General features: G+C 37.8%; 2 protein-coding genes across 2 annotated transcripts; both read right to left on the bottom strand.

The window, feature by feature from the left end:
- Nucleotides 1-259: 259 nt before the first annotated feature.
- On the bottom strand, nt 260-11,792 carry Smp_148980 (suppressor of fused, putative; the record flags this gene model as incomplete). The annotated part of the gene is made up of 6 exons (XM_018791135.1): nt 11,443-11,792; nt 9,269-9,908; nt 5,505-6,345; nt 2,553-3,076; nt 986-1,904; nt 260-309 (listed from the first exon to the last, which is right to left on the bottom strand). Exons 1-6 carry the CDS (start codon nt 11,751-11,753, stop codon nt 260-262), a joined length of 3,285 nt encoding a protein of 1,094 aa, XP_018645652.1. The 5' UTR covers nt 11,754-11,792.
- Nucleotides 11,793-15,853: 4,061 nt separating this feature from the next.
- On the bottom strand, nt 15,854-17,138 carry Smp_050130 (hypothetical protein; the record flags this gene model as incomplete). The annotated part of the gene is made up of 1 exon (XM_018791136.1): nt 15,854-17,138. The coding sequence occupies one exon, from the start codon at nt 17,136-17,138 to the stop codon at nt 16,158-16,160; it is 981 nt and encodes a 326-aa protein (XP_018645653.1). The 3' UTR covers nt 15,854-16,157.
- Nucleotides 17,139-26,351: the final 9,213 nt, after the last annotated feature.

Here is a 26,351-nt window from a genome sequence, read left to right on the forward strand (position 1 = left end):
ATATATATATATATATATATATATATATATATTGTTGGATTCTTCAAATAGAATAGAAAAGGTTAGAATGAATCAAATCAATGTACTGTATTGAAAAGGCTCCAATGAAAACACTTTCATACCTATCTCCTATAAGTAACCGGGTAAAATATAAAGTATAAAGGGAGAAGATGAATGGCGCTTCTTTGACCCACCATAGCAAATAAATGTATATTTGTGATATTAAAAAGCGAAAACAAAAAAAACGTTCATGTCCAAATCAATCATTAGTAGGTTGTATTTCATAAAAGTTTATTGTTCGGCGCTTTCCTTTTAGTCGAAATAAAAAAAACATGGAACATTGAAAAAATGCTGAAGAAATTATATACTACTCATTAATATACACATTATGTTTATTGAATTGCATGAGAACAAGAAAGTGGTCATGTGAAAATAACAAAATATTATCATTGATATAAGTGTTGAAAGTACACACACACACACACACAATGATACAATTACTTGGCGCCAAAAACTGAGCGAAAAATAAAAAAGATAAAATATGGTTTTATTTTTCTTTCACTCTAACTAGAATATCGCATTGGTTGTTATTGTTTTAAGAGAGAGAACACAGTACCGTAAACACGTTACTGATGAAAGAAATGTGGGAAATAAGCAGAAAGAATATAACCTTAGAATAAACTTTTAATGAAAGAATACACAAGTGCAATTTTAATGCATACTCCTCCTTGGGAGTATCGATAGGTCAGCACGCTTCAAAAAAAAACATATGAGAAAAACAAAATTTAAAAATGCTTCATTGATGATGACGATGATGATACTGATGCTGTCGGTGCCGTTGACGAGGTTAAAGCAGACAACATATTTATACAATTATTATTATTATTATTGTTATGAAAAGGAAAATTTTGCATTAACTCCATGAAATAAGCGGTTGAATTAGTATTACTGATATTAGTAGTAACAACGCTGTTATTCTGATTACCAGATATTATTTGTCTTAATGAATCCATATTATTATTATTACGCATTAGTGTTTGTAAAAACATTGACCAGTTATTAGCAAATACATTAGGATCTATTAGGTTATCAACTTTTATTTCAGTAGGAAGAGATGTTGTACTTGGTTGGTGTTCTTGCCGCACTTGTTGTTGCTGAGTGATTTGATGTTGGTGTATATGAGATAAATTCGGCAACGTAGATGCGGATGGTTGAATTAATGATGTAGGTGATGATGACGTTTGAAATATAGGCACTGAAGTTACAGTCTGATTTATTGGAGGAAATGATTTTCTGAGTAATTCTGTTTGAGATTGATCATTATTAGTAGTATTAATATTGTCACTAATGCTACTAGAATTATTTGTAGCCATGGCACTGAATAACGATGATAAAACATTTGGTGGTGGTATACATCCAGGTGGGAATAACGATAAGAATGAAGGGAGTAAATCAGACTTTGCAAATGCACTCGGAATGATTGAGGATTGTGGAGTACTCTCAACACTACCACTGTTATTACTAGATATCAATCTATTATCTACCACTGATGTATTCCAATTACAATGAATGCCAGAAGTAGTAGGAGTACCTGTAAGTTTTGAAATATTAGATGTATCTGAAGTGTTGCTATTGTCGACACTATTATTACCAATATTGTTATTACTATCGTTCATTAAAGACACCGGGTTTGGCACAGATGCTGTCTGTGAATGCGGGAGAGGTATTGATGGTAAGCCTCCGTTTGATGATGGTGGCGGTGATGATGAACTGACGTCAACTAAACATATACGTAAATGTCTTTCTGGCCAACGAAAAACTAACGGCAAATGCAGTTCATTAGGATATAATAAACACGAAAATTGAAATTCCAACTGTTCTAGAAAATCGTCTGTCAATAAGATCTAGACGAAGTTCAACAAAAAAAATTAACAAAGAAAGAGTAAAAATACAATTTGATACCAGTATTCTCATTATTGAAATCAAAATAACATAACACTGATAATAGAGGAAATTTTAAAAAATTGAGAGTGATCAAGGCGGCTTGTCATACCTCAGTATAAAGTTTCTCAGAAGCGAAAACCCAATCATTTTCCTGATCAAATAAATGTGATTGTTTATGGATCAAAATAGTTCATCTGCTTAATAAATTACTAAAATTAATAGAATATATGCCGAAAATCCATAACTTGATAACTGGAAGTTAATTGTCTTATAAAATCTAACTACCATTCAACGATTGTTTGAAGCTGATTACTACGTATAACAATAAAGGTTACCTTTTGCTGAGAACTTATTATACCAGAACAAAATAAAGAGTTCATGAATGCCTGATTCTCAATGAATTACGTGAAAGGTAAAATGACTAGACATTTAAAAAGTGGTAACTCCAGTAAAAAAAAGAGGGGTATTTGAAGAATTGATTCCAGATCAGTAAGTTATAACCAACTAAGGGATAATAGCTTCTTGTAAGTTAATACACTTCACTTATTGCATTAATTCTTAAGAATAACTGTTTACTTTAAAAACAATGCATTCAAAATTTCTCTTACCTGTAACCATGGTCCACGGGCAACATATGGTGTTTCTTCACTAACAAAAGCTCCAGAAACACCAGATGGTACTAATGTAATAGCATGATCTGGATAATTTGCATTTAAAAATGTAAAATGTCTTCCATGACGTAGTCGATCATTCACTGCTAAAGGAAGCATTTCACCAGCTTCACGACATAAATGCACATCTAAATAATCGATAATCCGTGTTGGCATCATATCCAAACTTGCTGGAGAAAGTGATAAATGTGCTAGAGGTGTACATGGTGCAGACCCATCACCAGTAGTACTACTACTACCACCACCAGGTGTAAGATTCCCACCTTTGGGCTCAATACTGGTATCTATAAATTTATCCGCCATCATATTGGGTATTGGTAGTTCTGAGTTGAATGTGCGAAAACCAAGTGCACCGCCAACTACATTAGTCAATTCTGTGGGTGAATTGACCAAGGCACTTTTGAATATTCCACCAACTGTAGATGATGTATTAGTGCCGACTTTGTTTATGCTTTGACGACCTACGTCAAGTTAGAAAAATAAATTAAAACTAAGGGTGAGTAGCTAAGACAAAAATGTTGCATAAATAGTGAATTTTATGTGTGTATTTCCGCATTTCACATTTTTTCTATAGAAAACTTAATTAAATATGTCAGTCAGTCAGTCACAACGTAGAACTTCGTACGTCGGTATATCAGTTCGAGTCGCCATACCACATTAGCACAGAGATGCAGTTGTAAATTCAAATCCCATAGCGGTAGAAGTAGTAAGAGTATAAACAGTATTCCGAAAGATTAGGGTTTGAAGATGTTATTCAAGGAGTATAATCGAGTGAGATAAATTTGGAAAGAGAAAAAAGATAGAGACGGGGAGAATTCAGAAGATTAGAATTTGGGAGAACGCAAAGAGTGGATGCACCTTCGCCATTGCAAACGATTGTGAGTCATGTCATTCAAGGACTCTAACCACCGATTTTTGTCATCTCGCGGATCCCAACCAGGTAGTCTACACCTACCAACATGGCTCAGTCCACTTGTCAGTGACATCATGGATTTGTACCACGTTTTGTTCTAGCTGCCCCTAGCTTTCTTCCAACTTACTCCCGACCGTTGCTGCTACCTTGACGTGGTGGTCGGGCTTGCCTATCATGATGAACCAATCGAGCAATACTGGCTGGAACAATCGTTCCTCAAGGTCCTACCATGCCAGGCAGGTCGGTTGAAGAGCAGTAAGACTAAAAGCAGCAAACTCACGGTCCAAAAGCGAAGTCGTACTGCTGACTGTACAGAGGTGTGAAGGCAGTAATGTGTTTCCTTCAGACAAACAGCATGACAGCGATGCTGCCTTCCCACAAGGAGGGGTGGGGTTAGAAAGTTTCGACCCTAAAAATGCACACCTCTCCTTATCCCACGGATTTCCGTCTCCGGCGGTAAGGTCCTTTGAAGAACGGAGCTAACACGTCAAAAATCCCCCACAAAAAGGCCGTGCGTGACTGGCCTCAAGCAGTTATCCCTTGGACACTGCGGTCACGCCCCCAGGTCGTTAAAACCAACACTAATTCAATTAAATATGTAATTATGGAAAGTGTTTAAGCAAGTCTTAATACGGATGCAGATAGGTGATATCTGTTGATACATAATCAAAGCAGACAATTATGAGTTATTTTGCAGCTATATATATATATATATATATATATATATATATATATATATATATATATACTTATGATAATATACCTAGTAGTCTGCAAAAATTCTATAAATTATAAAAAATATCCAAAAGATTATGCATCTTACCAAAACAAAATTACATATAAAGTACGCAAATATGATCAACTCTTTAGAACGTGAACATGTAAAACATGTCTACAATGAACAGCGTACCAATAACTGATGCTGGACATTGTTAACTAACTGCATGTAACACCTAGTGATTTTCATTAAAATCATAAACCGATCACAGTTAGACCACCACCGAAAACCTGGAAACATTGGACGCCCGTTTCATCTTAGTGTGAGACTCCTTAACAATGCCCACCGATGATTCCGCACGCGGGCCTTGGACCCAACCAAGATACCGGAAAAATCTTAATAAATGTGAGGACTACAAAAGCATTACATTACTGTTGGTATTAGGCAAAGTTTCCAACAGTGTTAACCAAGCAACGAAAAAATTTAATAGACGTCCAACTTCGATATCAGCAAGCTAGATTTCGTAACGGCTGGTCGTACACCGACCAAATTACGATAATGAGGATCACTGTTGGACAATCAACTGAATGGAACTGATATATAAACACCAAGTTCCCTGATTACGGGAAATCATTCGATAGCGTAGATAGGAGAACCTTACGGAATCTTCCTTAACACTATATGGTACCCGAGGAGATCACCACCATCACACGGAACTCCTACGTGGAAATGAATTAGGAATTCGTGTGTGAAGGTTAGCTCAAACATAGATTCCAAGTGAAGACAGGGCTGTCTACTATTGTCTTTTCTCCTATTGCCAGCTGTTGACTGGATCATGATGACTTCCATATCTTAGGAAAAGTACGGAATACAATGGACATCTTGCGCGCTTCTGGATGATTTGGACTTTTCAAACCACTTGACTCTCCTATTGCATATACAGCAACAAATACAGGTAAAAACAGCCAGGCGCTCTAACCATAAAGTTGGTACTACTGATTAATAGGTGATTAAGTCAATACAAAAGATTAATCTGTTCTTTTTGACAGAAGGCAATGCATTGATTTGCATATGGAAGTTGGAAAAATCGGTAGTTTAAAAAAATGTCTACTTGGAATGCTACCTGATTTGTTTTCTTATCGTAAAAATATGACCATAACGTATTCATAATAACTTATCAGAAAAGTTCCTTATATGAAAAACAAAATGGAATTGAGTGGATTAACATACAATACTACTCAAGTTAAGTTAAACTTACCTATAGGTGATTGATTAAAAGGATTGATAGGTCCTACTCGACTACACCAGGCAGAAAAACCACCAGGTGCACTGATAGTTTGTCCATCGATTACATTTCGATTTCCTAATGAATGCGGAAAACAATCTGAAGTTAAATGTCCAGAGCTCAACCTATTACTTAAAGAAGCACGAGGTTTTTGTTCAAAACGAGAAATTTTTAGTGAATTAGGTTCAGCACACACTGAAGCTAAAGCACTAGTAGATGAATTTATATAACTTTCTGCTGTCAACTTCTGCAATGTCTCGTCGCCACCACCGTTACCACCACCGCCAACAACATCAATAAATTCATCATCTTCAATTCGTTTTTTTACTGCAAACGATACCAATGTATCATCTGTGTCCATGGCCACAGTTTTAGATCCAATATCGGTATCTGATTTGTGGGTATTATAATCAGTAGAAGGGTTATGAAACAATACAGCCTTGGATCCAGACTGAACTTCTGATTTAGAAGAATACAGACAACTAGTTGAAGATGAATCACGTTTCTGTGTTTGACGACGTAATCGACGAGATTCCACTTCACCTGGTAGTAGCTCACCTAAAGTGACTATAGTTATAGGTGCCCAAGCAAAATAGGATGTTGTGACACCAGATAAATTTGAACCTTCACGTTTTAATTTATCATTGATATAATCCACTAAATTCGGTTGCATTTCAAAAATATTTAAATTTCTTCTCATATCAGTGACAAGAAGACCACCACCAGTTTCTAGTGAACAACTCATTAACTCAGCAACATGAGAACCAGTCCAACGTTGAACCAAACGCAGTTCTTCATCACAAAGACCAACCAACTAAATGAAACATATAAAAATTAAATTTAATCTTAGGGAACATAACTGATAGTGAAAAGTAATTTATGAATATGCAATCTAGATGATAGCTTGACAGGTTAATCCTTTGAATTACTATCAGAAAATGTCAAAAAGACAATGTGTTGAAATAAACAGCTAATTGAACAACTATTATTTCAAGTAATGTCCATTTTGAAATAATCAGATTGCATACTGTCCAAAGTTTTTTCTGAAAGATATTTACGAATTCAGAAATCCTCAAATTAATGAACTAATGTCATTTTTCTTATCATACTGAAGACTTTAAAAAAAAACAGCACAAGAGGATTATAACTAATTAACGACCAGCAAACCAATTGGATGTCGAGAGACCACCAAATGATCATTATGGAGTTAGATGTAGGTAACGGAAGTCATTATTCACTCGTGTACGTGAAAAATCTGAACCAGTTATGACATGCTTCACGCAATCATTTTATAAATATAGATAGGTAGGTAGGTAGATAGATAGATAGAGATAGATAAATATTAAGACCATTAACAATAATTTTAATGAAATCATAGTGATAATATTAATGGGTTTAAAAAATAAGTTTAGGTTTGTGTAGTCAAGTGAGTTATAAATTACTGAAGCAGATAGAGTGGGGTTTAATTCCGCGAGCAGATATTCGAAAATCGTGTGTTTTAAGAACTAATTCACCGCCCTGCTTGGTAGAAGTTAAGCTATCCACAACAATCACTTTCCACTAACTGAATGTCAAGTACATTATAAACATCTCTTTCTGTGAACTGATTTTATTATCAGGGAAAACCTGAAAGCACTGGACGAAACGGCCGTCCGGTGCTTCCAGGCTTTCCTTGGTGGTCTAGCTTCAATTGACTCACGCTTTCAACTATAAAAATACTAAATCTCCACAAAAAAACCCCTTCTGATTTTATTACACCTAAATATTAAAATTAGCTTAGCGGGCATCTAGATATTAATGGTTCTAATTTAAAATGCATAATATATCCATTCAGTTAATTTATTTATTTATTTAAACACATAAATATTGGTACAAGGAAGCACCAGATACATATGCGCCGCACAAGTCTCATTTGATTTGTGTGAGGGCTGAGATACTGACCGGCTGTCCAGACCAAAGCAGGTGGTTTTCTTAGGAGGCCACATCCGGAGCCTTTGACCTAAAGACCTGATCCACAAGGCAGTGGAGCATCGTGAGGAGATGCAGTCCCATGGTAGCCAGTGACCAACGATTGATTCATACACCATTTGTTCCCTCAGAATACTGGAGCCAGCCCATGTGCACCATTGGTTTGGAATCAGGGTCTTCCAACTCCCCTAGGAGGACTCACCGTGTCCACCAACCCGGTTGAAGCACCGGGCATTCGCTTTTCGTCCTCTCAATTTCGTGAACAACACCACGAGAAGGCAGTGAATAGGACTTCCCTGATAGAGGCTGTGTACGCGTGGCCATGTGAGAACATTTCAAGAGAGAGGGTGGGCCCTCCCCACACTCGGCCGTACCAGGGCATTTGGGGGCTCAATTCATTCATTTAATCCATTCAGTTAAACTTGTATACAATTTAGTGTAGGTTTTCAGGTCCAAATTGAAGACTGGTTAGATGTAATAAGATGTGGTTTCTTGAAATTCATTTGACAAATTATATGGAGTAAAAATTTAGATTGTGTTACTATACAAATTAATTGTTTTAGCGGAATAGATAGTGACACATAATTTGTCTATCATACTAACATGGCTTATCCTAAGTTTATACAGTAAAATTTCATATAGACTTTTTGGGCTTACAACTTGTATTATACGTTGCTGATTGAATAGTGAATATTTTTGGACTCCTAGGCAATGTCAAGTTAAAATCCTGTACTTTAACTGACAGAGGTTTATAATAGGCATTTGGTTATCCTGATCAAACAAAACTCGAAATAATCATATTATCTGCCTTCAATCCCTCTAGTTTTTTTTACTTCTTACAGAAACCACAAGATGTCAGTCGTAAAGATCACTTCACTACTCAGACACTATGTTGAAATTCACTCAACCATTTTTCGAACTTCAGTTTATTTCCGAGATACAGTGAGACTGTCCATCTTGATGGAAGTTAATAATGAGCACAGGTTTACTTTCCTCCTGTAGCTTGATTTATTTACTTGATATTGTATGATTGACTGAATGGTATAGCGCTTTCCGTGTGACTAAATTTAATCTTGTATAACGTGTAGATATATACTGCTGAGTTTGAAAACCTGCTGATTCGTTTGTTGACATATATTTATGATTATAAAAAGACCACCTTTATTTATTATTCATCAGACCATGTTGAAAACTAATTGAAATCGAATCATTAAAGAGATGATGTTATCTTTAATGTAATGTTCATGACTTTCAATATATACACATAAACAATCAACCATACATCCATACATAGATTTCAATTTTTTTCAATCAGTGTTTCAGTATACTGAATAATAATAATAATAATAATTTACACTATACCACACGTCGACTAACCTACCTACCTGACACAAAATGAAGGTGGGCATCAATTCTAAACGGTCACACAAAGAGAATTACGTACATTGCTGACGAAGGTTTAAAATTTATGACACGAATACAATTTATTTCAAAGGACCAACAAATAAATTCGGTCTAGCATGTACATGTATTTACAGTAATTACCATAATCAGTTGTAGTTCATGTACACAGAAATTGTGTGTGTAATTGTTTCGTAGAAGGGAATGGTGATAACAACACGGATGACTTTGGACTCAGTTTCATTTAACGAGAAATTTATTCAACACAGGGTGTCGCTGAATATGTGGAATTCGTTTACAAGAAATACAGTCGACTATGATCTTCATATTTAAAAATGTATGGGTATTCGGAAAATAAAAGTAATTACCTGTAAAAATTGAACATAACCATATGGTGTAGTGATTTTCGTCAGTTGAGGATCTTCTACCAGTAACATATGATGAATACGTGATGAATTTGTTGAATTAGTTGTTACTTTATCCTTAGTTTCATTCTGACCAACTGAGTCATTGGAGTCGTTAATTGTTAAAGAGTTGTTATTATTGACAGCCGCTAGAGCAGCTGCGACCATGGATGCATAAGTCGAAGGATTGGTTAATGCGGATAAAGCAGCAGATGAAGATCCTATACCTGTTTTAGCACTGTTTGCAGCTAATATGGAGGCCGCAGTTGCTGCAGCCGCCATTGCAATGGATTTTCTTGCATTTTCCAACTCTTTCACATTTATTTCTTTATCCGTCTGTTGTTGCTGTTGTTGGTGATGTTGATGATGCCGTCGTCGTTTCTCCGACTGTTGAGATGAAAAATTAGGCTGCTTATCTAAAGACGTAGGCCATGGAATATGATCGCCTGCCATTAATTGAGCTTGTGAATAGAAAACATAACGTGCTAGGCTTTGCAGTAAATGTGCTGGCCATGTTGGTGGATTTGCTTCACCTGCTTCACGTTTCACTCGAAATGTTAACTCGAAACCGAAACCACTTGGACCATCAGTTGAATGACAATGGCTACATTTCATATATATATATATGACAATAGGGAAAATTAACAAATAAAAATCTTATCATGACAACATTAAAATGGAATTATTTTCACAATCTGATGCAAAAAAAAACACAAACTAGGAAAATTATGGTGAAAAGGAAAAATTAGGACAGTCAGTCAGTTGGATGTAACGTAAAACCTGGGACATGTGCGTAAAGTTATTATTGGAAAGCATGACCAGCTTAGTTGTTTACACGTGTTCAAGTTAGCTTAGAGTTGACGGGTTTCAGATTCCTGGATGGTTTATATAAACTGTTTACTGAGCGCCTAAATGAAATAAACAAGGTGTGAGTAATCAATTGCTCTGATATTTACATAAGCACAATAAAACTAGTGGATTAGAAATATCATATATACCAGTAATTAAATTTTATATGACATAGGTAACATTTTAGTGTTTTAATGAGTTTAAAGAAGTAAATACACATCATGGAAGCTATTTGCTGGAACACTACTGATCTAGTCTCTGGAATTACCACGCTCGTAAAGTCAGCTCAATAGACCACTTTAATTAATCCCGTCATATGTATCATTCTGGAAATCACACTTTTTTCATATAACTTTTTAGGGACTGATCCCCTCGGAAATCTATCTATTTATTTGAATGAAGACACACAAAATGAAATCTTTTGAGCGCCTTAAATAACAATGAAAAAGTAGTGGACATGTGTTTCCGTCTAAATGCAAATATTGCTTCAGCGTCAACTCCTAGATTGATCATAAGGAGTGAAGTAATCGAGCACATTAGCCACATTGCTTATTTTGGAGGTCTGACCAACCTTGGTTGGTTGGTGTCTGACGAAATCTCGACATGGATCGGTACAGGAGAGTTATCCACTTAGCGAACAAAAGACAGAGATGCTGATTATCAGTCGGTGGTGTACCAGTTTGTCTATACAACATAGCATACGAAGGTAGAAAACATGGGTAGGCCGCAAGTTATTGGTCATGCGGTGGAACAATCGAGTAAGCAATGCTGAGGACGGGCGTAGTGTATTATCTAAAGATTGTACACCGGTTGACGAAGTTGTGGATCTTTTTTGACTGAATTGGTTCAAATATGTTACGTATCCTAGACTTCCGCCTATCTAGACATCCAATAATGAGTTTGTCTGGCTCATGTTGTAGACAAAGACTATCTGGTTGGGGTATGTGGGATTATCATGAACAGTAGTTGTAGATATTAGATGACAATACTCTAAATAGATCAAACCGAAGAAGATTCATTTATTTTCTATCTTTCTCTAGACTTAGGGTATTAGTATTTCTTTATACATGTCTTTTTTTCACACAATATTCTCAATTTCAAATCTTCCTCACTACAACTCATACTACTGCCAATGCGACTCCTTTGATAGTCATTTTTTATTAATTTTATCTCGTAATGATTCAACATAGTTACCTAAGCTAACGATAATTTGTCAATTATGATAAAGAAAATGTTTCTTTGAAACCTGCAAAGAAAAAAACGAAGCAAAAAAGTGCTAATAAACTCACCCATGCAACCTCGAGTCACCATACAAATCGGATAAACCGTTAGTTACGTAATGCCAGTGAGGAGGGCTTTGCAGTTCAGCTGATCCTGGATTTGCATACATATTGATAAAATCCAAAGGATCTGGTCCACCCATCCAGAACTTTCGAACAGCTGTTACTTGTAATGGAGTAGGTTGATCAGGATACAACAGTCGACAAGCTGCATAGATAGCTTTTAAGCCTAAGGCATGCTCTTCTTTAGCAGGTGGAACACTACCTAAATTGGGAGCAGTCCCTGAACTTAAAACTGGTCCAAAAGCACTATTCGACATCTTTATTTGGTAATAATAAGTATTGGAACATTTTTCTTCTAAAATAGAAATAATAAACTGAACTTGAGTTTTATAAGTTCAACTAATTACACACAAACATACAACCCTCTAGTTATCAAAGGTATCCTGCTTGAAACAAACATGTGTACATTGACAAAACCAAGCTTAGAGGGGGGAACCCTGAAAACATATTGTCACGTAACTTAGTTGTGAATTAACTACACTTTAAAAGCTATTTATACTCTACGGCAGCCTTATACAAAGTATACAGAAAAAGATTCGGAATTATAAACTAACTCATGAGTGCTTATACTATTCAGTAACAACTCAACCTTAAAGATATGCTTATGTGTTAGAGACGAATCAACATTGAGGTTAAACTATGGATTTTGTGATACATGCATGACTTGCATAAACATTTGGACTTAATGAAATCATTCAGCTCAAAAAAACAACTATAGTATATGCATAAGCTAATGAGCAGTAACCCGCTTCGTCGTAGTCGAGATACTGATATTATAAACAAAGATGGAATTTTCAAAGTTAATAGAAACTGAAGATAAACAAGAAAATTGATACAAACACCTTTTAAATAAGGCCAGTCATTCAATGCAAAAATAAGTAAGAACTGTAGGTTAAACTAAACAACAATATTCGGAAACCTATAGTGTTCTTTCGGAATAATCAAAAATATCAGTCGAACACAAGTAGTCTGAAGTTCATAGGCGTCATTCCCGGTCCTTAAAGCTGGATAAAGGAGGAGGGTTGGTTATGTACTTACCAAACCCACCTCACTGAATACAACCTAGTTGAAAAAACGCTAACCAGACTTAACCAATTAACTCACTTAAACTCTCTCCTAGTAGCTGAAGGGTCATGATATAGAAGAGTTATGAAGCTTCAGAACAAATCCCGAGATTCTTTGAAATTCAAAGGTTTGGTGCTCCTTCTGACTACCAGAGTAACAATTAATATAAGGACAGGCAATGTCTGAACAATGTGCAAGACTAGGAGGACCATTCAAATAGTAGAAGAAATGAGAAGATACAACCTGACCTTCATTGGGATAGGCCCCCAAATGCCCTGGTACGGCCGAGTGTGGGGAGGGCCCGCCCTCTCTCTTGAAATGTTCTCACATGGCCACGCGTATACAGCCTCTGTCAGGGAAGTCCTATTCACTGCCTTCTCGTGGTGTTGTCCACGAAATTGAGAGGACGAAAAGCGAATGTCCGGAGCTTCGACCAGGTTGGTGGACACGGAAAGTCCACCTAGGGGAGTTGGAAAACCCTGATTCCAAACCAATGGTGCACATGGGCTGGCTCCAGTGTCCTTAGGGAACAAACGGTGTATGAATCAACTGTTGGTCACTGGCTACCATGGGACTGCATCTCCTCACGATGCTCCACTGCCTTATGAATCAGATCTTTAGGTCAAAGGCTCGATGTGTGGCCTCCTAAGAAATCCGCCTGCTTCGGTCTGAGTAGCCGGGCAGTATCATAGCCCTCATGCAATTAAATGAAATGACAATTTTTTGTGTGGCACATATATATCTGGTGCCCCTTTGTACAAATATTTATGTGTTCAAATAAATAAATAAATCATTGAGATAGATGAATCCCAACGAACGCAATCTGAGCAAAATAAACCAACTACAGGAGATGTTGTATTCTGAACATGAGGAAAAAAATACACACAGGAACTTGCTCCGACACTGTCCAAAGAAGTATGAGAAGCGTTAACTGGATTGATTGGAAACTCACGGCTCTAGGATAATCAAACCATCCTTCGAAGCAAAGAAGAAAAGGATTACGACGAATGTCATCAAGTGCTAAGCACCAACCAATAACAGTTTGGTGGCCCGTTGATCTAACTTCCATTTGATAGAATAATGATGTCAACGAAATATACAAGCCGTCTACTCTGATATATAATGACGGAATAAAATACGCCAAATATGAGGATGGATTTTGAAAATGCATATCTACCTCATAAACTCGTTGGTCGAGACAGAATCAGAGGAGTGAAGTGGAGAAGCAGACCAGAGAAGGCGAACATACCAACTCAATTTGATAAAGCATGATTCAATATTTATAGCCAGAAAAAAATAAGTTGAAGACATATGATGCATGGGGTAAGCGATACACACATACGCTCATATAAAAGCAGTCAAGTTTATCAAGCAAATAATCAATAAGGTCGAAATTTGGCTCTAGAAGAACGAATTAGTTGGTTTGTCCGAAAACCCGAATGATGTATGTGTGCTTGACACAGTACTAGACACTGCAAAACTAGCGAAGACAATAAATTTCGTTTTATGAAAGGCTGCAGTCTATTTCAGAGAAATCATCAGAAAAATACCTGACGATACTAGTGGGTGATATAAAAATGCCCAAGTCGGGATGAACAACACCAGGTATGAATGCATTGTGAGACGTGATAGACTGGGAGAATGGTGAGATTAGACCTTTGTGCTCTCAACGGTATGGTCATAGAAGTCAGCATTTGACCCGAAAACGTACACATAAAGCTAGTGAGTTCCGCCTGAACACACTACAGAAAACCAGATCGATCACATCTGTGTGAATATAAAATTCGGAAGCTCAACCGAAGAAGTAGAAACAAAGAGAGAATCTGATGGAGCTTTATATCACCACATAGTGACAGACAAGCTGGAACATAAGCTAAAGAAGTATTGGACAAATGGATGAGCAACACTACAAAATTTTACCAGTCTTTCTTCGAAATGCTAACAAACTCAGTCAGTCCAACAAAGATATCAGCAACAAGTTCTGATTCTTACAAGATCTACTAAGAGAGAAAATCACCACAGAGGGCAACTCAAAAAGGTTTGAACGAGCAATAACTTCCACATCGCAGGGTGTTTTGGGCCCCAATAGGCAGCAAAATGAAAAACAAATCACAGTAGATAATCTGTCCACGATTCAAGGAAGCAGAACAAGCCGACGAAAAACAGGCACAGGTTGAACACACAGGAGCAAACAAAAAAAGTGAAAGGGATTTTTAGAGCTGATAAGCGGAAGTGGTTTTGAGAATCGGAGATCAACATCAACACCATGAATACCACTTGATAACAGCTGGGAAGAATATAGAATGAGGTTGGTTAGAGACTCCTGAAAGGTGCTACAGCAAGAGGGGTAGCATGTTTAGTTATTTAGATTTGGGTCCAATGAGCACTGAGAAAATATTGAAAACGAAAGCATAATGACCCATAAAGAAAATAGGGAATTCAGTAGATCCTCAAGTTATCAATAAACTACAACTGGTCATACGTAGACCAAGGCCAGATGCAATACGGTAATGCAATGGCTTGCACAGTAGGAATGAGTGAACATTAAGTGCTAAATAATTTGGTTCATATTAAGATTGCAAGCTTTTAATACATACAGATATCGCAAAGGAGTGAATGAAAAACGTTTATTTGAATACTAAGGAATTAAAGGCTCACAGTAGTTGGGAGTAGAGTATCCGACACTGGCTTACATCATGATGCATTTGAGCACAGGCCTTATGAAAAAAATCGGGAAACCAGAGTAGCTTGGTCTAAAAGTTAATCGTACCATTTCGATTACAGGTTGCGGAATTGCTTAGGTAACTATGTTTTAATCAGGCCAATTAACGTAAGCTGACCGATAATGTAAATTGCAATCGATACACGTGCAACTAAATCCTAGTATACACTATATTAATCTTGTAGTATTATGTTAGTTGTAAAAGACTTCAGTATTATTACTCTAGGTCAAATTACAGTACTTCTATGGTCCCTTGTGTTTTATGTACCGTGAGAACTTGAACAACTGATCTCCATTTACTTTCGTTTATCAGTTATTCATCACGGCTTATCACAAATAATTTTACATTTATCTGGTGAAAATTTAAGAGCTTTCAGAGGTATAACCACAATTCGAACCGTAACAGGGAGCCACAGCACGGAATTTCAAACAAGTGTATCAGTTCAAGATAGATCTTTTGAATCAAGGTTAAGAAAAAGGAAACGTGTCAAAGTAATAAGACAATCCGTGATATAATCAAAAAGACACTACACAGCACGAACAACCAAAACTGAAAAATTTAGAACAGAATCTGTACATAATTTAATTTATTTCAATATTAACAATTTTGTGCATTTCCAGGAAGTTTATAACAGGAAAAAAGGAAGAAACCGACAGTGAAATCATCCAGTGAATAAATATTTGTTAGAAGCATGAGGAAAACAGACCCACAAAACATAACTGCAAGACAAAATTATTGTCCGAAGACGCTCACAATTCAAATGTCGGCTATGTGGGTAGGTACTTGTAGTCCACCTATAAAGATGAGTATGTGCATATTACCAGCTCTAAATCGAAAGGCACTGTATAGTCGGTGGAGATATATGCGAAATTATCAATCCACATCTTCAAAACACATTTCCTCTGGTGAATTTACATCGGTACTCCCATTCAGTGCATAACGACCAACGTCATCACTTGACACAGAATCTTCCATTTTGTCTCCATCACTAAACATTTGCATTATCCGTGAAAAAAAATTATTCATTTCATTTGCAGGAGGTTTAACACCAAAGTATAATTGGCCAATTTTATCCAAGTATTTTAAATAAGAAGAATCTCGGTTCAGTTGGGGACTGTATTTTTCACATAGTACTGAAAATACAGCTAGACTGCACTTCTTTTCAATAGCTAACATCAAAAACCATAAGAAATTTAATAAAGGAAAATCCGCAAACGGTGGCCCAGGTTCTAATCGAGGATGACGTCGTGTATATGTGTAAAACGTCAATATGGCAACTGAGATTTGTTTCATACATAAAAACTGAAGGACAGCTTGTGCAAGAAATAAATCGATTTCTGATCGAAGCCCATATCGCTGATGCAAAGCAACAAGGAAGACACCAGCCGCATAGCCGTTAGAAGACAACATAATACGCAACCTTGCTTCACTGAAAGATCCTTCTTGCCACAATACACGAGCGAGATAGCCATTGAACACAGCCAGAAGGTCTTTTTGCTTTTGGAGAAGATGAAGTGCCTTGTGAACAAAACGTGTCCTTTCTTCCCCAGGACACATTCGTATCAAAAGTTCACAAATTTCATCTAGATGAGATTCAGTCAAAACTGTCTCGCTCTGGCTATACACATCAAGTACAAGACAAGCTAACTCAGTACCACTTTCCCATTGTTCGTTATCAAGTAAAAACTCAGAACCTAGTTTCAAATATTTTAATGCTTCCTGATAATTTTTCCGCATCATACAACGGAAATTTATGGTCTTATATAGTTGATGAGCCTCATAGAAACGTCGTTCGCTGACAGCCACCTTCAGTCGTTGATCTAACTTGGATAATTTTAGTTCAGCCGTGGACATCGGAACAAAGTTTAATAAAGCAGTTATACCTGTTGATGAAAACACCAAAGAGAAATATAAAACTAAGAAAATGTCGAGATTTATTCGAATATATTTCAATGAACTGTATAAAAGGTCAACAGTATTTTAGCAGATAAATACACTTTTGCACTACGTATTTAACTATTTCGACTGAATTTGTCATAACGTAATCTTTTGAAATTTGTCCAAATAGAAAGAATACAAGTTTTTACATCAATTCAGTGCACAGAAAGAACTATTAGTAGACTTGGGGTAGCACGAAGTAGGTGACATTATCTATCGGTTAATTAATGAAATTTTAATAACAACCAACCACTCCGTTCTTTGAAAAAACTGTTTGCTTAATGACAATGGATTCTGAGCCATATCACACAGTCTCCAACCATTGGTTACGATAGTCACGCAGACCCCAACCAAGTAGTCTGCATCTACTAACATGGCTCAGATCAGAAGTCAGTAACTTCAAGCACTGATGCCACGTTTTAGTTTAGCCGTCTCTAACTCTCTTCCAACCATCCCCAACACTAGTCAGCATTGCGCGTCGTGGTAATCGATGTTCAGGCATACGCAACACGTGGTCCAACCATCTCAGTCGATGAAGATTCATGACCTCATCAACTGATTTACCATCATTCCCTAATACCCTGCGTCTAACCTCACTATTACTTACCCGGTTATCCCAGCAGATGCGAGCAATATTTCTAAGGCATCTGTGGTCAAATACTAGTAACCTACGAGTATCTTCTATTCTTAATGGCCATGTTTCGCAGCCGTAAAGTAGAACAGAACGAACTGCTGTGCAGTATACTCGTCCCTTAATTGATAGACGGATATCTCGTCTTCGCCATAGGTGACGTAAGTTGGCAAAAGCCAAACGAGCTTTTTGAATCCGTGCTGAGATTTCGTCAGTCACCAACCCATTAGGGCTGATCAGACTTCCAAGATAAGTGAAGTTGTCGACGCGTTCGACTACTTCACTCCCTATCCTTAGTTCAGGTGTTGACGCAGGCCAGTCCTGGAGTAACAATTTACATTTGGATGGGGAGAAACGCATCCCAAACATCCTGGCATTATTACTCAGTTCTAACAGAAGACTGTATTTTGTCAGCGTCTTCACCAAACAGGACTATGTCATCTGCGTATTCTAAGTCGATAAGTGAACCTCCTGGTAGAAGATCAATTCCTGAAAATCCAGTCGACGAGTGTTATTTCCAGCAACAGGTCTATAATGAAGTTAAACAAAAATGGGGATAGTGGACAGTCTCGCCGGATACTACTTGAGGTTGCAAAATCAGACGATGCATCCACCACCAGGATTGAAGCCAGCCTGAATTTCTCGTGTTTGCAGTTCACGGGTCTTGGTCATGCGCCTGATAATTATTGAGGCTAGTATTTTAGATGCTGTATTAGTCAAACTAATCCCTCTATGATTATCATAGAATCATTTTGACCCCTTCTTATATATTAGGACGATCAGTGATTGCGACCAGTCAGATGGGATTACGTCCAACTCCCAGATTTTAGCTAAAATATTAGTCAACCTAGTCGCTAAAACTGGACCACCATGCTTAAAAACTTCTGGAGCCAATCTATCTGGACCAGCTGCTCTTCATAGTGCCAGATTAGCTATGGCTTTTCGAACTTTGATTAGAGTCGGGGGGACCTAATTCAATGTTCTATTCAGACTGTTTGGGAATGGTGAGTAGTTGTAGAGTAACTGAAAGCCAGACAAACTGCTCCCTAAAGTGTTACGCCCATCGTCCTAAACGTCTTGGTTGAGAGCAGATAAGAGTGTCGTCTTTCCCGAGATCGTCTCACACTTGAAATCTTAATTCCAATTTCTTTCACTAGCTTGAAAATCTGTCTGGTGTTACTACAGCCGCTGTCTTTTTCCATCTCTTTTGGTTTCCCTGCCAACCACTGCCCATGGTCGTTTGTTAGACTTTTTGGCTAACCTAGGTCTGATTTGTTAACACTCTTCATCGTGTTCAGTGCCTGATAGAATGAGTTTACGAGAATCCATCAGTGCAATAGACTTAGCAGAAATCCATTGGTTTTTCGTAACTCTTTGGTTTAAATAACTAACAGACGTCAGCTGTTTGTATATCTTTCCAAGCAACACCTGAGTCAGTCTCGTTTTCAGAACAAACCAAGTGTGACCTCAGTTGTTCCTGAAGTCTAATTTTGACTTTCTAGTCACTCAGTTCAATTCTAATGAGTCTTCTTAGTGTGGTTTTTCTGCGTCCAGTGAGGCGCAAACAAAAGTGTGCTCGTATTTGAGCATGATCAGAGTCTAAACAGGTATTCCAGAACGAGCGACAGTCTTCTATTGAGCCTCTCCAACAATAACTGATGGCAATATGGTCTATTTGAGTCCATCGTTAGTTTGGTGCAAGGGGTTGTCATGTTAAACGATGTCTCTCCTTATACTTAAAATAAGTTCTCTAAAAATAAACGATTGTCTGAGCATAGTTGCAACAGACGATCACCATTATCGGTTCGTTGAGCCGGAATACTAAAATACCCACCTAAATGTCATTCTTTTTGGTTTAAGCTGCCTACCTGGGCATTAAAGTCACCCGCTACGACTACTATGTCTGAGCGCTTAGCTTTCTGAAGAAGCTCAGAGTTTTCTGTAAAGGTCATCTTCCACTTCACGATGGCTGCAGTCAGTGGGAGCGTAGGCAGAAACGAAAAAAAAGGCAACGACGTGTGTCCCTATCCTTCCGAGTTCTTACCAAGCTATTTAGCCGAACAGCAAGTAGGTGACTCTTAACAGGGATCCACTCTAATAGTGCTCGTTCTGCTCTCGTACTTAGTGCTATACCTACACCTGCCAGTCCACGAGAACTAGCCATCCGGTCGCCAGACACACGGATGGTGTATCTCGTCACCCCTCTGTTTTGGAGAAGTGAGGTAAAGTGAATGACCACACTAGGATCCTGTATGTGTGTTTCGGAGATACAGCATACATCAATGGTACGTGATTCTGGGGTTTTAGCCAAGAAGATCTGCTGGTCAATTTGACAGAGTGAGTACGTTGAAAGCTCCAATGTGTAATTTGGGGCGAGGTTTCAGTAGACCTGGGATAGTGTTTTACGCACTAGAATCGTTGGCCATGGTGACACTTGAGGAGGAAACCGAAAGAGGAAGTTTAGTGTTGAAAGTCAAGGTAGAAGGAATAGTAGGAATTAAAGAATGAGATTGATTATGAATACAGTGGTCTTGAGTGTTGTTAGAGGTATGAGGGCAGTTATCACTTCCCGGTTGCCCACACCGTGGAAGAGTTCTTCTAGGGATATCTGGGAAGGAAATTGGATTAGAAGTGGTCTTAATGACCTGAGAGCGTGACCGTAGTGCCCAAGGGACAACTGCTTGGGGTCGGTCACACACGACCTTTCAGTGAGCAATTTTCGTGTTAGCTCCATACTTGTTGAAACCTTACCGCCGGAGACGGATATCCGTGGGATAAGGCGAGGTGTGCATTTTTAAAGTCGGCCTACGACTTTGCCCTCGGACCTTGAGTTTGTGGCTTTTAGCCTTACCGCTCTTTAACCAACATGTCTGGTATGATAGGACCTTGAAAAACGATTGTTCCAGCCAGTATAGCTCGGTGGATTCATCACGATAGGCTAGCCCACCACCAAGTCAAGGTAGCAGGCACAGTCGGGATTAAAATAAATCTGACCAAAACAAGTTAAAAATAATGACTTACTATCCTTACTTTTCTGGCACCTTAATGTGTTCACTAAACATGCTTCGAGGTTCTAAAAAAGCGACGCTTTGTACTTCATTTTACGGTATGGCATACTAATCAGTGGGACATAATACTTTCCCAGCAAGATTGACTGTGGTTATTAAGTTTTAATTCTCCAGGGTACGTATGCAAATAAAATTATACGAGACGTTTAGAAAGAAGTTGGTAACTAGTGTTCTTTTGTATTTTGCCTTATTTTTACTAATCACAAGTGACTTATGACTGGTACTAAAAATGGCAGTAAATTGTCGGGATAGTATTGTTAACAGATTTCCCTCTTCAGGTATACTGTGGGGCGAGATGCAACGAGGCCTGACCATACTTAACTGGTGACTAATTTCTGTGAGTGCTATCCATTTCATGGGTGGACATCATATAAACAAGTACATTAAGTGAAATTGAGTGATAAAATAGTTGTACTAATTTTCGGCGAGATGTCGGTGAGTACTAGGAAACCTTTTCACCTTTTCGAACAGAAACTACATAACATAAGCGATTCATCGCTTGTTGTAACTAATGGTGAAATTAGTCAGCCCACAACCGACTGTGCAAAACCAGGGCTTCATACAGGTTTTCCTATCTAGATACGAACCATGACCTTCACACAACTTCACATTTAAAATTACGAACGTTTTTTATGATATTTTCGTAACCACTTTTGTAACAATTTTCATTATTGATAGTGTTTTTGCTGTCGTAATATGACGTATGCACACCTATGAGAAATATTTAACGGTTATTATTGGGTGGGTAGCTGACGAGAATCCGTAAAGCAGGTGAACTATCACTTTGCTGTTGCAATTGTGGTTCTTGCTAAACTCAAAGATGAAAGCAGTGGAAGTAAGTTGTCTTGTTACCTTATTAATTGATCATATGAAGATACACATCAAGACAAAATTACAAATGATGAAATACGCTTTCGAAGTACTCAATCATGATGCATTGTTGCACGGCGCTTCACGATATTATTTAAAAACAGTAAATACTAAGACAATCCTCATATAAGATGAGCGTAATCTTAAAGCAAAAAGTATATTATCTAACTCGCATCAGCAAACAACACACTAAACCACACCTCCAATAATAAAGGCAAATATTATCCACCTGATAGCATTGACTTAGGACCATTGCACATCAAAGTTGATTATGACCAGTTGTGTGAACTGGATGTCCAGCTGACTGAAACTATCTGCACATCATGTCTTGAAAAGAAGTCCGAAATCCGTAACCCTTAAGCATAGTGATGAAAAAGAGATACGTCTGCGTTTGTGTATTAAAAATATTGGAGATACTACGAAAAACTGCACAGCTTCACTTACTTGGAAGGCCAAATAGAGCCAACAACCAATGTGAGCGCGCCACGCAATGTTAAAATCCCGGTCTTTGTTTAAGGCTACATTAAGTAAATGAAACAATTGCGACTCCTATTAAACGAGCAAAATAGAAGTAGTGAAAAATCAGTAAAAATCCATTTCGTTTTGAACAACTGGCCTGTATGCATAATTTAAATATAATCTTACTTGGTTTTAAGTTTCGGGACACTTGGAAAAGAGCAGGAAATGTATGGCACAAATTCAAATAACTGAACGATGATAACGGATTTACTACTATCAAGTTCAAAAACAGAAATATTTATATGAACTGTCCAAATTCTTTACGCTCGCTTCTCAAGGTCTGTTGGTTTGAGTCGACATAGGTAGCTTAGTTGCTCGGTTGCATTGGTCCTGATGAATCTAACAGTTATTTAGAGGTTAGTGTATTTGAGCAACAATTAGTTCATAAAATACAAGACAGTGCATGGAGTCTGATAAGTTCAAATAACGCACTTCCTCTACTTATTTTATTCAGTCTGTATCCCGAACCAAAAACTATAAGCCATGGGTTCGTACATGACTTTGAGCCTCCTCTCAGAATGGCCGACAGAATGTACCACCACCTCATCAACTGGGAAAGCGTTGGAGATGGAGTGACTCACGGTGAAAAGCGTCACCATACCCAAGTGTTTACTTTAATTTGCAATGTGTTGGTGGATACCTTGGGACTAGGATTCCAAGTTAGCGCTTGCCTGGCGACTCAGTTTGGTGATTTCCGCAATTTATGTCCTACCTATCTCCAGTTTCCTTTTCCGACTTCCTTTTAATCTTGAAGCCGATTTGTTCCTTTCCACAGCGGGCCATTGCTGATAGTATCCGGTCAACGAACCAAGACTCATACGTAGATAATTGTTTACAAATACTTGTATTGTTTTGATGATGGTTGTAGTAGTTCTCTAAGTTTCAACTCAGTACAGTAGAATTTTCTTGACATTCATGTTGACGATTCTAACTTTAATGTTGTCTTTCAGCTGTTTTGAGCTCCATATATTATCCAACTGCAGAACTATTTCCATTTGTCAATCCTTACTTGATAAGCCGCATAAGATGCTTCTTGTTTATCGATGACCTTCCTTAAATATGTGAAAGTTTTGATCTTTCTCGGGGCCTCTTCATCAAGTGTGATTGTGTTGGTGTTCTCCGTGTTGCGTTTGAGAATCTTCTTTTTCCCTTGTGTATGCTGGGGCTTACTGCTGCATAGGTTGCTGCTACTTTGGCTTTCAACACCTACATTTAATGGTGTGTATGAGATAGAAGAGCTAGGTCATCTGCAAAGTTCGAGTCATCTATTTGCATACAAGCTGTCCACTGTATTCCGTGCTCCTAAATGTCAACAATAAAAGTATACAAACCATTACGAATCATAACATCACTGTTCAAAGTTATCGGCCTAAGCTAAAATATTACGGATTGTATGTAATTATGTATTGTTGATTCCAGTTATGGAGTTTAGCAAACCAATGCTGTTTAGTTGTTGAGATAAACTTTCTATACAGGTATATCATTCATCATGTTCTTATGTAATATACCGACAATATTTAATCAGTTCGGTTTTATAAAGTCAATGATATGCTATATAAACAGGTTTTGGATTATTCGATGTGTTAAGGGATAGTTTTTATTTTTGAGGAGATGGAAGGACTCAAATCTCCGACTGTTATTCAGAAGGTTCGAACTCTATCTCAACTGCTACCTCGTTAATCAGGGGTCAAATGACATCCGCTAACCGCCACATCAATGTATATATGACTGAAACATTTTACATAAACTTATCCCTTTTACTCCGTCACCACAATTTTATTACTGCCGAAATTGTCTAGCTTGGTGAAGTCGCTGACAAAATAAAGAGTTCTTTGATCTTTTTGAGTAACGGTATGAGCATTTTCAAAATATGTTTTTCTCCCTGCAAATACAAAATATTTCTTGGATACTGGTGTGCATCAATGTCTAATCCATTGATATGGAGTAAATCAGTTGAGTGCACTGACTGTCTCGCTGTCATTGGAAGTCTCGGTCTTGGTGGGTTGATGCTTGATGAAGTCTTGACACTGAGTCAGAAATTCCGGTTGGTGTTTGCTAACTTGCGTCTCTGGTGACGTGGCAAAAGTGGCGAAACCACCAAATTACATCACAAAGCGAGCCATAAGCTGGAATCTTCAGGGCAGGACGTAGAGGCAGGTTGAGGCACAAATGGTGTCGAGAATCACGGTTCAACATCCAGACCTCGAGTACCATTTGACAATGGCTAAAAAGAATAGTTCATGCAACAGTTGGTTAGAGACTCCTGGATGGTGTTGCTGTAAAGATGGACAGCAAGCTTGGTTACGTTTCTCAGTGTGCAGCTTACAATATGAATCGTGTAATCAGATAGGATAACATGCTACAGTCGTCACAACCTATGAAGTTTTTTTCAAGAAGTCAGTGACAGAAACAATAAAGTCATTATTTTCGACGAGATTGACACGAAAATCGCTGATAGCGTCTGTGGTGTTAAACCTGCCTTCACTGATGATACAAACATATATAGCGGCGACGGCATGCTCACATTACAGTATCTTTGACCACTGACTATAGGATTCGAATCACCTGCAACACACCTTCCACGGGATCGAAAAGAACAGTGAGATTTTGCAGACACGTTCACTAGCCAAAAATACTCTCTAAAACTGTTATGCCTATTTAATATGCTCAATTCATGCACTCGCCCTCCCCCACATACATGCTTTATTGTCCTTAGATTTGTTATGAATTCGACTATCTACATCGTACATAAGTTCATACCAGTAAATTTATAAGCTTCTTTTTTTAAGCATGATGCGTTATACATTTATTCTTTTTCCCGTTATTTTTGTCTGCTTAGTCACGACGTTGAAATTCTCCCCTTGTAATTATTTGCCGAAGACTAACCTGTTGTATACATAAGTAATGACTTCCGCACTACATAATATCGGACCAATAATAATGTCAAACGCGCCATATTTTTAAACGAGGATCTTATCACTGAGTAGGAACGCTGTTCTTACGAACTCACTAGCATTTTAGACACTGTATTAATCTCTAGAATCATGGTCTACTTCATCATTAGTATTATTATGGACCTAGTCTTAAAATTGTAGATTTGTCATGACGCACCTGCTCAATCTATAAGATCTTGCATTGAAGTCACATCATTGTCTACACTGACTCACTGTACGTAACAATGACCAATATGTGATGGAGAACACAATTAGACTGGAAATAGAATGATGTATTAAGTATGAATAAAACTGATAAGTTGCACAAAAGTGACCACGCCTGCAAGGCCGAGCCATGCCATCGGATGAATTTGAATTCGTTGAATTCTTTCTTCCCACCTTCTCTATCGTTGGGTTTTCTCCGCGTTAAATTTTAAATATCTAGTTTCGCAGTTGTCTCGTGTTCGGCTTTGGGGATTTTGTGGTTAGGGTCCAATGCCACTACAAATCTACAGATCCTTTTACATAATATTACAATGTGTTGAGTCAACGCACATCAAAAGTTTATCTTTTTATCTTGGTGCATAAACCACTGATGTTATCTACACACAAGACGGCAAAAACATACACAATAAATATATCTATTGCAACTATTGCAACGTTTAGAATTTGGTAGGTCACCGCACGATGTGAAGATAATTCATGTGATGAGAGTCAGTTTGGTGGAAAATAAAGGCAGCTAGAATTCAGTAGATACATGAAATGTAGTTATGTTTGATAATGAAGGGAACGGACAGGGATTGAGACTAATATAAGTCAGGAACGAAGACAATCTGACAATAGGAACCAAAAGTTGTAAGAATTAGGTATTCAGTGTGTTACACAGCATACACCCATGACGTTGACTAGACTGCATCTCCGCTTTCCTAACCGTCACATGATTAGTACAATCCCGATCGCCCTCACACATACCCCCCTACTCGTAATACTTTCACTCTTCCATCCCATGGGTAAGCACATGACAAGGTCGAAACCGACGGTCAAGGCAATCTTTTGTATCCCAGATCCATGGCAGTTATTCTCATGAGAATAAGAATCATCCGTTTGC

This window comes from Schistosoma mansoni, assembly GCF_000237925.1.
Source record: "Schistosoma mansoni, WGS project CABG00000000 data, chromosome 4 unplaced supercontig 0032, strain Puerto Rico, whole genome shotgun sequence".
Lineage (NCBI taxonomy): Eukaryota > Metazoa > Platyhelminthes > Trematoda > Strigeidida > Schistosomatidae > Schistosoma > Schistosoma mansoni.